Here is a 14,682-nt window from a genome sequence, read left to right on the forward strand (position 1 = left end):
GGAGAAGGGTCTCTCTCCTCGCTTTCATCTTTTTATTAATCATTTTGTGTTATTTTTTTTTATTTTCTCTCAATTACATGGAGAAGGGTCCCTCTCCTCTGTTTCATCTTTTTATTAATCATTTTGTGTTATTTTATGGGTGTGATTTACTTAAAGCATCAACTTTAAAGCATCATAATAACTTCAAATCGAGTTGGAAGATACAAATTTAGTACTAGAAATTCATGAGATTATCTAAAAATTTACTTCCACATCTAGTTATGAGATTTAAATATCAAGAAATAGTATAGATTGGATAGATCTATAAACACTTACATCCTGAAAATAACATTTTGATGGTAAAGAAAGTTTTTCAGCATCAAAACAAGCTTTTTCATTATTTTCTTAGGTGCTCCTTGCTGCATGTATAACTTTTCTTATTTTTATTGGAAAATAACGCTTAAATGGTCAGAGTACTTTTACAAAAGTCAATGAGGTGGTCAAACCCTCCAACTAACTTCACTTTTTCTCTATTTAAAAATAACATTATATAGTTCTCATGAAAATAAATGATCAAAATGTTCCTAAAAGATTCAAAGGTATTCTAGTAATTTTTATCACATGAAATATTTTTTATTATTTTATCATGTGTGCCCTTTTGAGATGCATGTATGCTCCAAAATTGATACAAAATGATTCATAAGTTAAAAAATAAAAATAAAAAACTCTAACACGTGAAATCAAGATCTGACGCTCAAGAGCCATCTTGTGACATTGTGACTCAGCCATATTAGCAATCTACTCGGACCTAACGGTTGAGATCAAGGATCACATACACTTTATGTGTGGATGGGATCAAATGGGAAGCTTTCCTCAAACTAAACCAATTTGTAAGGGATTGTACACAATGAGACCATTGGTCTTGGTTGGGTATGAAGAAGGTGTTTTTCGTAAGGGATTGTACACAATGATTGTGTTTTTCTTTGATAGAAAGAAATCACAATTGTTATTAGCCATTGGATGTCAAGTTGGATGACTTTGGGTATATCAAAAAGTTTGAGAAAAAAAAAAAATTGAACTTTGAGTCTGTCAATGAGACACTCATAACCACCCGATTTGAAATATGATGGACAAGAGTGATTATGACCTCTTTGTATTAAAAATAAATGGTCTCTTTATATATTTTTTTTTTTCTTAAAGAGAAAGGTTTTCATGCTTCCCCTAAAGCATAGAAGTTTTATCCTCCCCCTACCATCCAGCCATCCAATTTTAATCAAGAGAGTCACTCACCATTTGATCTTAGATCCGACATCTGAAAGTATTTTTTTTTTATTTTTTATATACAAATTGTATGAATATAAAATTTGGTACATCCCATCTTCTCATTGGGGCACACCTATAAAAAAATATTAAAAATAATTTTTTGATAAAATATAATGACCAAAATACCGCTTGAATCTTTCAGGGGTATTTTGGTTATTTTATTTTATTAAAAATATTTTTTATATTTGTTTTGCTAGTGTAAGTTTAATAGAGGAATGGACGTCCAAAATTTGGTGTCAAAATAGTTTATAAAAAAAAATTAAAAATAAAATCGTGTAGAGAAGTGACATTGTGATTGGGGGCAATCTTAGCCCTCCATTTAGAATGGACGATTGGATAAAGGGGAGGATAGAACTTCTATGCTATAGGGGAAGCATACAAAGCTTGCCCTTTCTTAAATACACGAATGAAGCCATAAGAAGTAATTTGCTAAGGGTTCACGATTCAATTTCAAAGGTTTCAGTTTAAATTAATTTGTCGAGAAAAATTACTAACCAATAAAAAAAGCAATAACATAGGAGGAAAAATATATGGGGCACATCACTTGAGCTTCAACTATCGATTTAAGTTTTCATTCACACTGGCGCATTAAAAAACTACTAATTATTTAAAAAAAAAAAAAAAACAGATAGGGGTCTATATTCCCCACTGATCTACCCCAAAAAAAACCCTACTTTTTGTTGGGCACCTAAAATTCGTGACTCATATTTATTTTATTTTATTTTGAGTTATATAATTCATCCTAGTGATCAATCATCCTTAAAATAAAAAAATAAAAAACAAAAAAATCAAAACTCGAAGTGCTCTAAATGTTGGGATAGCTTTTTATATTCCCCTACAATATAGAAGTTCTATCTCCCCCTTATCCAACCGTCCACTTTTTAATAGAGGGCTAAGATTGGCCCAACTACAATGTCACGTCTCTACACTATTTTATTTTTATTTTTTTCTATAAACTATTTTGATACCAAATTTTGGACGTCCATTCCTCTATTAAACTCACTCTAACAAAAAATATAAAAAATTTATTTTGAATAAAATAAAATGTCCAAAATACCCCTAAAAGTTTTAAGGGATTTTTGGTCACTATTTTTTATCGAAAAATTATTGTTACTATTTTTTATAGGCGTGCCCCAATGAGAAGATAACACGTACCAAATTTCATGTTCAAAAAATTTGTATTAAAAAAAAACTAAAAATAAAATATTTTGAGACGTGGGATCTAAGATCAAACAGTGAGTGACTCTTTTGATAAAAAATGAACAGTTAAATGGCAAGGGAAGGATAGAACTTGTATGTTGTAGGCGAACATAGAAAGCTTTCCCCTAAATGATATCTCCATTGCCAGGGTAAACCGTCTATTTTAGGGACGGTCAAGATTTAGTTTTTCAAAAACATTTTTTTTTTTTCTGTTTTTGGGGAAATAATCTATACGATGAATCAGAGATGCTTTTGCAGAATTTCAGATCAAGAACTCCACCTCGGTAAGGGATTGGCTAATGGGATTTAGTGTACTCCATAGGGTATAAGTGCGTATAATTGGCAATCATGGTGATTATAGGAACTTTTAAAAATCTTTTTCTTTTCTACTTTTTGGATAGAACCAAACACGGTCAAGCACAACCGCCACCCTTTAATAAGGTACCAAGACACACTTCTCTTAAAAGGAAAATATCATTGGCACGGCAACACCACCTCAAAAGATTAATAAGGTGGATGTAGAATTGAATCCCCCTTAAAAATTTAGTTTTGAGATGGATTTTTTGGACATAATTTTTAATGACATGTAATCTCTAACATGGAGATCATGAATATGAAAAAATGGATAGATTTTGAAAATTAAATATAGATATTTTATAAAAAACAAATTTAGACCATTTATTTCAATTGTTTTTAAATAGATAACCCACTTGCGTCCATCTTAAAGATGGACGTTTTATACCTCAGGGGATACATAAAAATGCGTCCCGCCCTGCATGGAATAATTTTATACCATCTAATTCAACAAAACAGTAATTACTTCGTATAATTATTTTCACTTGTCTACCTCATCAAGGGTAATATTAAAAAACACCCAAACAGCCTCTAATATTGTTTGGACACTGGAACATGTTTTTCTTATTAAAATCTTGTTATGGAGTTGCTAACCCTAAACAAGAAGGGGTAGATTTATCATGTGGCTCAACGTAAGACCAAGCCAAGTAAATAGCTTTAGCGAAATGACTATGGTGACACGCACATAAGGTGTCCAGTATTTCGACCTAAAAATTTTACACATAAATTTCGCATTTAAATAAAACCATATTTGAAAATATGTATTCAATTAATTTTGTATATTTTGCACCTAGTACGTGTGGTAGAATGGTAGACCACAGTAGGTTCCCTACTCAACATGAGAGATTAACCCAGGAGTTGGGTGTCAGGGTAACACGGTCTACACCCACTTGGTTAGAGTTAGGAAATGCTTCTTTTCAATTGGAAAATATTGTTATTTGGCTGGCCTAAGTTAAATGATGAGCTGTTCGGAAAATGGTTTTCCTAAAAAACTCTTATCCCAAATCTTAATCGATGAAATCAAGTTTGATTCACTTCGGCCGAAGAGGTGGAACACTTCGGGCTTTACACCTAAACCGAAGTGCGGTATCCAGTATCACTTCTTTTGGAGTGAGTCGTCCTCGTCGGCCTTCTCTACAATTAGGGTCATTTAAATCGGATCGGCCACTTAGGTTGACCAAATGTTTAGAAATTTGTAAGTGAATCTTATATTTTTTTTAATGGGATTGTATACCATGAGATTATTTATTTTTTTTGTATAAAGAGTCACAATTGGAACTAGCCATTAAATGTCAAATTGGAGGGCTAAAGGTATATCACAAAGTTTGAAAAAAAAAAGTAAACTTGGAATCTAATCAATGGTACACTCACAACTGTCCCATTTAAAATTTAATAGACAAACAAAGAAATAGTATATATAGAGTCTAGGCTCTAAACAATCAAATTAGAGCCCACATCAAAAATTTCACTAGAAGAGGTTATTTTGATGCTCAAGTATCCTCAAATTGATCATCTCGATATCAAGATGCACGGCTATCAGAAAAAAATGGATTTCAAGTTTTGGAAATGGTACATCTTGTAACACATTTTTTTACCATCAACTTTCAAGACTTTCAAGATTTTCAAGTTTTTCATAGATCTATTCGATCTACATTATTTTTTGAAGCTTTAAATTTTGTAATTAAATATAAAAATATATTTTAAGGCTATCACAAAGATTTCCAATAATAAAAACATCTTTCTCCATACTATTTGAAGGTGCGCTTACTTTGATTGTTTAGAGGTTTGGCTCTATACAAACGGCACCCCAAAACTAAATGGTCTCTTTGTATACTTTTCCTACTCATATGGTGATTTTAAATTGGACCCTTAAATTTCAAACAGAAAAAATCGTTTGAAATAAATCTTCCTAAAGAGGGACTAAGTGTACATATTGATCCGTAGAGATACGCTCAACGAGCTCAAAAATTTTAAGCAGTTACCGATTAAGGTTGGCAATGTGCCGTGCGGGGCCGAGCCTAGGTCTGGCATATCCTTAGCCTGGGCCTCTTACCCTGAGGCCCTGCCCTGGCCTATCAAGGCCGCAGGGATAAAATTAAAAGAAAACAAACCAGAAAAAAGAAGAAAAAACTAAGAACCGGGCGGGGCCGAATCGAGCCAAGTATATCTTGGCCAGACAGGCCCATCCAGGGGCTCATTTTGTAGCACGGACCCTAATTATGTGGGCCCGGCATACCGCACTGGGCGGGGCTGGGCCAGGCCACCCTCCCCATTGCCACCCCTGCAAATGCAAAACCATATCTCTTGGTTCACAATTTAAACCCAAATGCAATCCATATCTTCCGTATCCATACAAGTACTCTGCAACTCCCACCAATGGCTGCCTCTACAATTTTTGCAGCCTCAAAACCCATCAATCTCCACCAACCAATAGGCCCCAAAACCACTTTTCTCTCTCTAAAACCCAATTCAATTTCAGAAAACGTCTCAGCCCCTTCTAATCATAGAGCCCCATCTTTGAATCTCTCTTTAGAGGATGTTTCCTCAACTAGAAAGCAGTTTTTAAATGTGGGTTTCGGTCTTTTAGGCGCGTTATTTGCATTGCCATTAGAGGAGGCTAGAGCTACAAGAGTTGAGTATTATGCTACAGTGGAGGAGCCTTCTTGTGACCTGAATTATGTCAAGTCTGGACTTGGGTACTGCGATATTTCGGTCGGCAATGGTGTTGAAGCTCCTCTTGGCGAACTTATAAATGTGAGTGAGAACTCTTTGTTCAATCCCAAAGTAGTTTCGTCAAGTTGGCTTCTATCCTCTAATTTAAACTTTACGACTTCTATTCCCTTAATTTGAACTTAAGGAAATAAACTTCTCGTTTTCTGAAGAATCTGATAATTAAGCTTCATCCTAATGAATTAATTTGAACTAAAGGAAATCAACTTCTCGTTTTCTGAAGAATCTGATAATTGAGCTTGCATCCTAATGAATTGGAGGTGATTTTTTTCGGGTTTCTTGCTTTTGGGTTCTGAATTTCTTGATGGGGGAATATGTAGGCCTCAATGAAGATTCCCATTATTTTCCTTTTGGTTTTTTTTTAGGTTATTTTCTTTTTGGTTTTTGTGAAATTGTTTATCAAAGCCTTTTTGAGTTTCTGCTTCATGTTATCTGATTCGAAACGAGGTTAGTAGTGATGAATTGCCTGTATGATGAATGCTGCGTTTTGCATAAATTTGTAGTTCTCTAGTTTGGGGAAATTTAAAGGTCGTAGTCTTGCATTTGTGAATGGTTATTCTTAGGAATGCTTATTGTTGCAGAACTGCTGATATAAGGTTTAGTGCCTCAAGCTTTGAAATGACTGATTTGAAATTTTTTAAAGAGGATAGTGTTTAGAACAGTTTAAACTTGGAATTGAGATTAAAATTAATGTTTGCCTTTGTGGGTTGATTGTGAAGATTATGCACTGAACACAATGTATGCAACAAGAAACTTTCTTACCGGTGCCCCATATTCTCAAACTTTAACTTATAGAATGCATTGAGTTATTTACATAATTCAGAAGAGAATTCCAAATGTAACTTTACTTCCTTTTGGGCAATATATGGCTGGTGGAGTAGTGGATCAATTGATATCCATCCCATTCTAAGGGAAACCTAGTGATGCAATTTCCATTAAGTTATGGGCTCCAGAGAGAAACTACCTAATCTCAGGACCTTTGGTCTAGAGTTGAGAGATCCAATTCTTTTGATGGAGCTCAAGGGTTAATCGTGGTCCATACATATGCACAATAACTGGTCCATTTGGCTGCCCAACAACCCCATTAAGGAAGGCTGTCATTTAGGAACAAGTGAAAAACAGGTTCTTTCATGGCAAGGTTGTGGACACTTTGGGCTGTGATTCCTTAATGTGTAAAGGAAAGAATGACTCTGTTCTTTAATAAGTGATATGTCCAAACTGGCTTTTTGTCGAATCAGCAATTCAAAGGGGCCTGGTATGGAGTTTTTATTCCTCGAGTCTTTTTATAGTTTTAGAAGACATACTCGAATCCACTCGTGGAAGGAGGAAAGTTTTGCAGAGGTTACATGGCTGGTCAATAAGCCCAAATTCTATGAGCTAGCTTTCTGATCAGCCTCTATGTATGAGAATGATATAAGATACCTTGTCAGATACATTACCATCCTATGTAACATTACACCTTCTTCGGTCAAAAGATTGTCCTCTATCCCAAGTGGGGTTCAAGAAATATTGTAGGAACTAGCTGATGCCATTTCTGCAGCAAGAGACTCTTTCTTTCTCAAAGTCCTTAGGATTTTATTTTCGTTGAGTGTTCAAGTCCTTACTCAGGAGTCCCCAAGTCTCACTTCCTTAGAACTCTGACGCATTATATTCCCCCAAATGCAGCATCTCCTCTATATGGACACCTAAAAAAGAGCCTCTCCAACTCAGTCTATATCATTTTGACTAAATGTCCTTTTAATGTTCTCCCTTTTTCTTTGATGTTGTCCATTATCTATGCCCCATATCGATCTTCGAGGAAAGGAGGCCTCCACAATGTGAATCATTTATGACATTATCCACCTTTAAGCTATAGTCAATCAAATAAAACCAATTGCAAGAAAAGGTGTTAAAATTTTCTTGATTCATTGATGTGTTTATATAGTCATAGACAGATGCATGTACAAATATTCTAGGGGTAGTCCCATGTGGTAACGTTAATTTGCCATCTAATGTCATAATAGGAGCTATAATCTACCATGATTTCCTTATAAAGGCCTAAAAGTAACATATTTCTACACTCTGCATGCTAAATTGATGAGTATGGAAGCTTCTTAGTTATTTATGTGTCTTGTTCCTTAGGAAATGGGAAATCTTTCTACGTGACCCCACCCACATATAAATTATATGCGACCCCACTTCGCAGCCGTTTGATCTGAACAGATGGTTAGGATTGCTCATGTCACAATATCACGCCAAAACACTTTTTGATTTTAATTTTTTGTACAAACACATTTGGGTGAAATTCGGGACATCACATATTCTTATTGGGGCACGCCTAGCAAAAATAATATATATATATTTCTCACAAAATAAATTACCAAAATGCCCCCAAGAGCTTCAAGGGTATTCTGGTAATTTTTCACCAAGGGAAATTTTTATTATTATTCCATCATTTGCACCTCTATCAGATTTATGTATGCCCCAAATTTCACTACAAAATGATGTATAGAAATAAAGATTAAAAATAAAACACTTTGAGCCATTGGATCCAGATCTGACGCTTGAGAGCCAATTTGTGACATTACGACTCAACCATCCCAGCCATCTACTTAGATCTGACATGTACTTTAGACGTGGGTGAGGTCACATGTAAAACATTCCCTTTGAAAATTCCTTTGGTAAGCAGCACCTACAGATTTGACCATGGATCGCTATGTGCCTCACATTTATTTGTCCAGCAAGACCCATATCCCTAATGAATTTTATAGATAACAAGGAAAGAACCTTTGTGAAGAAGAACCATATACACCAGACTGAATAAGAAGAAAAGAAAGATAATAATACATTTGAAGGCTATTTTATTAATCTGTTTAAGAAGGAAATGCATATCAAATTACCTCAGAATAAATAAAGATACCGCATGAATGAGAACCATAACAAGATCAATTATCCCAAACCACTGCCTCAAGATTCGCATCATTCTCAATATCGTATTCACAAGATTTATCAGGTTTTGAGGCTTAGCCCCTCAAGTATAGTAAACTTGAGTAGTACTTGCCAGCCAAAAGCTTAAGATGCCTCTCCGATTTTGCATGTACACAATTTGATTTGATGTAACAAAGGAAAAAAAACAAAAATCAGCACCAGGACAAAAAATAAAGTTTTATATGCGACTAGTCGACATTAGTTAGGTACATAAATAAGTTTCTCCTTTTCATGGGAATACTTTAGGAAAAATAAATTTGAAAACAAGTCACCAATCACAAAAGAATCATGTTTCGTAGATCACTGAATATGTTTAGGGAATCCTTCCTGCACACTAAATTTCCTGCACTAGGAATAGAACATACAGAATGGGGATTTATGTTTGATCCCATCTCCCCTGCAACTGAGGAGCAAACGTTTGGTGCTTTTAATGGACATGGGAATTATCTATTGTATATATTCTTACAGTGAAAATACAATCCCATATAATTTGTCTATTATTCAAAATTTTGTTAATTTGCCCGCACGATGTACAAGTTCATGTTTCATCTGTACTTCTATAGTTATATCATTCCAGAGAACACAAGTCTGTAAATTTTAATCTTGGAATTCATATTTGTCAAGACATTCTGTTCTTGTTTGACAAATGTTTATTTCATGTAATTCAAGATAAGATAACAAACTAATTATTTCTCATTTTCATTATTTTTCCTTGCTTTCTTCCATCATATTTATTTTTCTCAATTATACTTATATTACAGGATTTTTCAGCATATTTCTAACTACTAATCATAAATACAAATTTCCCAAGTCAAATGAACAAAGGTTTCCTATCATGATTTACCAAGTCAAGGTCAAGGCATTTCTTAGCCTTGAAGAGACAGTTCACATGAGTTGATAGTAAACATTCTCTGCTATGACCATGGTTCACTTATTTTGGATCTTTATATTTTTGTGTATAATTTAACTTTTATAGTTTAAATGCCAACTTGATTAACACATTGCCATGTTGGGTCAGTTTCTTTGATTGTGAAAAGTAATTAATGGTTGTCACTTCAAGTTCTTTGTTGTTGCAGATTCACTACACTGCAAGGTTCATGGATGGAACAGTCTTTGACAGCAGCTATAAACGAGGAAGACCACTCACAATGCGTATTGGTGCTGGAAAGGTGACATAATTTTCTGCTTCCCCTCTACATCAGTTTGAGTTCATGTTAATTTTGTAATGTGCTCACCCATATGAGTGTCATATCACTCTGGAAAATTGTATTCATGTTTATTTAACCAAACATCCTTTGAATCATAAAGCAAAGCATTGTTAGGCTAAACCATGACCAAATTGCAATTGTGCTGTCAGTTCTCTTGAATTCAGCCTCTTTTCTATTCATTTTGATTCTTTTTATATCGTTCTTTTTCATTGAATCCAGTTAGCTATTCCCATTCAGCAACTGGGATTTCCAGAAGCCTCTTGGAACACTATTAATATTAGAAGAAAAAAAGATGGTGTAAAACTGATTTCTATATCCTTTGATCTTCACATGAATACAGGTCATCCCTGGATTGGATCAAGGGATTATGGGTGGAGATGGGGTCCCTCCAATGCATGCAGGTGCACATTCCTCTAAATGAATTTACAACAATGTTGAATCTTTATCGTATTTTTATCATCTCTCTGTCATTTCTTGGTGAGATTGGTCAATTCCCCCGTTTTCTGATTCTTGACAGGTGGAAAACGCAAGCTTCTGATACCTCCAGAATTAGCATATGGCCCTGAACCAGCCGGATGCTTTTCAGGTAGAATTACAATATATTACCTTTTGTCTCTCTTGTGGAAAATTTAAATAGCAAACCCGGTTAATGTAGACTCAGTCATCATGCCCGTCTTCCCAAAAGCACTGATACTGCTTTTCTCAAATATTAGGATCAAATTGAAACCCCAAGTATACTAGAGTTTGCATTCTCGACCATTCCACATGATGGTCCAAAACCAGTTTGTAATTCCAACTGATTTTGACATTTTTATGAAAAAATTTACTCTCAAAGTAGTAAAAATTCCCTGAATTTCATAGAATGAGGATTTATTATGCATGAATCCATATGAGTTGGTTGAGACTTGAGGCTAATGGGATTGGTTTTGCAGGTGATTGTAACATCCCGGCGAATGCGACGCTTTTGTATGACATTCTCTTTGTTGCAGTTTACAAGTGATCCAAACGGCAATTTGTAAAGCCAATGTATCAAAATGTATCTAAATAATTCATTTAAATGTGAGTGAAGAATTTTGAAACCAAATTGCCCCGTGATCCTCAAAATGGTCTGTGTTAAAGCTAAAAGAGAAGAACCCTTTGAAGTTTATAGTCCCATCATAACCAAAAGTAGCCCCTACCATTTGATTAGGGGTGGCAATGGCTAGACCCAGACATGAACTTTGAGGTCCAAAATTTGGACCCATACACAGACCCGAGGTTGAGTCTACCCGTCGGATCTTGGGCCTGGTCGATTCCATTGCCACCCTATGACTATGAGCTTCTTTTTTTTCTCTTCTTTTTTTTTTTTGCCTTTTTTTACCATCATATTCCGATATTATTGACAACATTTATAGTATTGCACAACATTTATGAATACCCACGTATACCCGCATTCCTTACTATTAGGCAACAATTGGAAATTCTTAAGAAATAAACTTATTGGCAGCATTTATGAATACCCATATATAGGCATATTATCCATGTCAGGTTGGGTCCAGGTGGGGTCCGGGTTAACCCGGACCCGAATAGTATTCAGGTCTAAAATTTGGACCCAATGTCGGGTCTACCCATCAAGTCCCAGGTCTGGTCGACTCCATTGACACCCCTTACATTTGATAAAAATTTTCTTTAATTGGGATTGTTATGGTTCGTAAGAAGATTATAGAAATCAAGGAATGACAACATTTATATTGGATTGTTAGGTTGGTCTTTAACCAAATAGTTGTTTTTTAGCACCAGTTCTCTTTACCTTTGAGATTGCCCCTAGTTTTATATGTAGAATGAAACCGTTCATATTCGGCTGGAAATAAACAAAAAAGAGAGAGAGCATGAGACAGAAAATACATTTGTCTATATGCTGAGCATGAACTGGACTCCAATTCATGCTCTCTTTTAAAGAGAGAGTGGACATTTTTATCTATATGCTAAGCATGAAGTGGAGTCCAGTTCATGCTCTCTTTTAGAGAGAGAGAGTTTTTGGCATGAGAGAGAGTGTGTGTGTCCTTGGCATGAGCTAGAGAGAGAGATTGAGTGCTTGGTATGAGCTAGATTCGAGCTTACTTTAAGGTTCTAGACTTTTAGGGTTTCATTTTTTTCCTTATGAAGTTCACTTTAAGGTTTTAGGCTTTTAGCTTTCGATTGCCGGTCAGAACTGACCAGGTTGTTTCCTCTGGTAGGAAAAAACCCACGTACGACAGAACACATGAAATCAATATATATTTACCGACAAGCACTTTTTCTAGATCTTCTTAATATTAAAAATAAAAATCTATACTATAATACACCCACTTCAAGATATTTTTTATTGTTAATACAAAACTTTCAAGCCCAATATTAAAATCTTCACCTAATTTTTGTTCCAAATCCAAAGGTAATACTGGTCTGCTTGACTGCATCATGTGCACTTAAACCTGGGACAGGATTTATTTCATATAACTTGGACATGCACGTTCATGAACATGGCTTGTGCATTACACTATGCTTTTAGTTGAAAAAAATATAAATAACAATTTTTAATGTTTGTTCCAAACTTAATGTTGAATTGAGTTTGGTTTTGAATGGTTGGTTGTTGAGGATTGCAACAATACATTCCAAGTTCAATTGTATTTTAAATTCATGCAACATTGTCTATGAAGCGCTTTTTTCTTTTCTTTTTTTTTTCTTTTTTTTTTGTGGCGTAGTTCAACTTGGAAAGGGTCTCTACCCATGGTAAAAATGGAAATCAAGACATTATGTTGTAGCACCTTCCAATTTGACTATTATTGCCTTAGTCTATTTTGTAGCTGTTTATTTTTTTTAGATTTTAATTAATAACTTATATTTTATTTTCAATCTTCCTTCTATTTTGTTATATATTTTTTATATCTTCCTAAATAATTCTCATTTTCTTATATCTTTTTAATATTTTTTTATTTCATTCTTATTTTCTAATATCTTCCTAATATTTTATTTCTTCCTTCTATTTTTCTTATAAGTTTCTAGCTTTTAGTGCTACGATTTCTTCTTTGTAGTTCATACTTTTCAAAATTAGATTTAAATAGCAAAAGTAAGTGATTTTAACTGGGAAATGTGAACTTTTTTTATAAGCTTTAACTTTTCAAAATTAGATTTAAATAACAAAAGTAAGAGATTTAACAGGGAAATATGACCTTTTTTATAAGCTTTAAACAAGGAACACATATTTTCAAGGGAAAATTTTAAGACAAAATTTTATGTTAAACTTTATCACACAAAGAAAGAGAGGAGAAGAACTTTTAAGGAAAATGGGGAACAAAAAAGGTGAGGAATTTAAACTTTAAAGAGTGGCGCATCAAACTCAAGGGAAAGCTTTTTCATACTCTAGAAGAAAAAGTCACACCCAACTTTCCCTCAGGCTTGTATTTATATACAAATACACACATAATTGTAACTTTTAGCACTTTGAGACTTCTTCTTTTTACTTTTCTTATAGTAAAACACCATTGCAAGAGTCCTTTATTTCGCTAAAAGTTCTACGTCCCCGTTCTTTAGATAATGTTCTTTAGATAATGCATGGGCATGTAAATGCCATGGCCTAGGTTAACATACCAAATATAATTTTATGTCAAACATTTGAAACTTAGACAATTTTTTTTGATATTTTTATTAAAATACCTACTACAAATATTTATTTACCGCTAAAACTCGAACCTCCAGATACCAAAGCAACAGGTGCATGTGACATTGGAACACGTGTGGCAATGAAGAAGGGGATGCTTTAGCTAAGGAGAGAGTTCAAGAGGAGGAATCGAGCTTGGGCTTAAGTTTTTTTTTTCTTTTTTAAGTGTGAGCTTCATTAAGATAATGAATAAATTCCAAAACAAAAGGAAAACAAAAAAAAAAAAAATCAGTGAAAGACCCCCAATGGGGCCGGGGGAGGTAAAGAACTTGGGTTAGCAGCGCACAATTAGCAATGCTACAAGTACCAAAAACAAAAAACAAAAGATGATTTATGGGAAGGTTTCCAAAGTAAGGTTAGCGATTAATGTGTTGAAATTGTTTTGTACATATTCACTTTCGTTGTCCAAGAATTGTTTGTGCATTTGTTCATGCAAAATTCATACCTCACATATTCTTTTCCACTAAAAGTGATGAAATAATAATAATAATAATAACTCTTTCTTAAAGTGATAGGCGACCAATTTTGGGGTTAGTCCTTATTTTTTATTTTTGAGATAAATTTTTTTAGGTTAGTCATTTCGAACATTAATGTCAAAAGGGGCATAGATGAATCCCCATTTATGTACTTATAGGTTTAGGCCGAAGCGAAATTTTGGTAAGAGTATGCATAATAAGCTTTCGCGGGAGCACCCAACTTACTATGGTAATCTATCTATATAAAATGCTGGGATCGATTAGGGTGCCGCTAGGGGTGGCAATAGGTTGGCCTCTGGGTCTGGGCTAGGGCCAGGCCACCAGGCCGGAGCCAAATTTGGGTAGGGCCTCTTTGGCCAGATCCCGGTCCAGCTGAGCTCGGGCCCACCCTATAGGGACCAGGGCCAGGCTAGGGTAAGGGTCAGGCCAACCCAAGTCTAGCCCATTACCATCCCAATGTCGTAGAAAAATTTATAAAAAAATAAAGAAAATTAGAATTTGAGCTTTTGAACGCTTAAATCGTACCCAAGTGGCACCAAAGTTTCGTTGGTGTATTTTTGCCGAGAAGAGAAAAAGGTTACCACCGTCTTTCTTTTTTTCTTTTTTTTTTTTTCTTTTTCTTTTTTTTTTTTTTAAAAAAAAAAAAAATGTTTGCTCTTTACCGCCTTTGCATGCATCGCCCACTGAATTTACATGAAAAAGCAATATCTACTTGCTCGAAAAATCGAACCGGCCTCGGAAACCAGCAAGGGCCAGGTTGGTGTAACTT

At 34.7% G+C, this 14,682-nt stretch overlaps 1 protein-coding gene across 1 annotated transcript; it reads left to right on the forward strand.

Annotated features, from left to right (window-relative positions):
• Window positions 1–5,057: 5,057 nt before the first annotated feature.
• On the forward strand, window positions 5,058–10,845 carry PNSL4 (FK506-binding protein 16-2). Its single transcript, XM_006826942.4, has 5 exons — window positions 5,058–5,610; window positions 9,630–9,722; window positions 10,102–10,162; window positions 10,279–10,347; window positions 10,694–10,845. The coding sequence occupies exons 1-5, from the start codon at window positions 5,233–5,235 to the stop codon at window positions 10,759–10,761; spliced, it is 669 nt and encodes a 222-aa protein (XP_006827005.1). The 5' UTR covers window positions 5,058–5,232; the 3' UTR covers window positions 10,762–10,845.
• Window positions 10,846–14,682: the final 3,837 nt, after the last annotated feature.

The sequence above is a fragment of the Amborella trichopoda genome, chromosome 4, assembly GCF_054954075.1.
Source record: "Amborella trichopoda isolate Santa Cruz 75 chromosome 4, AtrichopodaSantaCruz75HAP2 v2.0, whole genome shotgun sequence".
Taxonomy (NCBI): Eukaryota; Viridiplantae; Streptophyta; class Magnoliopsida; order Amborellales; family Amborellaceae; genus Amborella; species Amborella trichopoda.

Excerpts from the sequence above, each read along its gene's own strand:
- PNSL4 (XM_006826942.4), top strand. The coding sequence starts at position 5,233 with ATGGCTGCCTCTACAATTTTTGCAGCCTCAAAACCCATCAATCTCCAC. Across the intron at positions 9,723-10,101 it reads TGCGTATTGGTGCTGGAAAG|GTCATCCCTGGATTGGATCA; the intron begins GTGACATAATTT and ends ACATGAATACAG. Across the intron at positions 10,163-10,278 it reads GGTCCCTCCAATGCATGCAG|GTGGAAAACGCAAGCTTCTG; the intron begins GTGCACATTCCT and ends GATTCTTGACAG.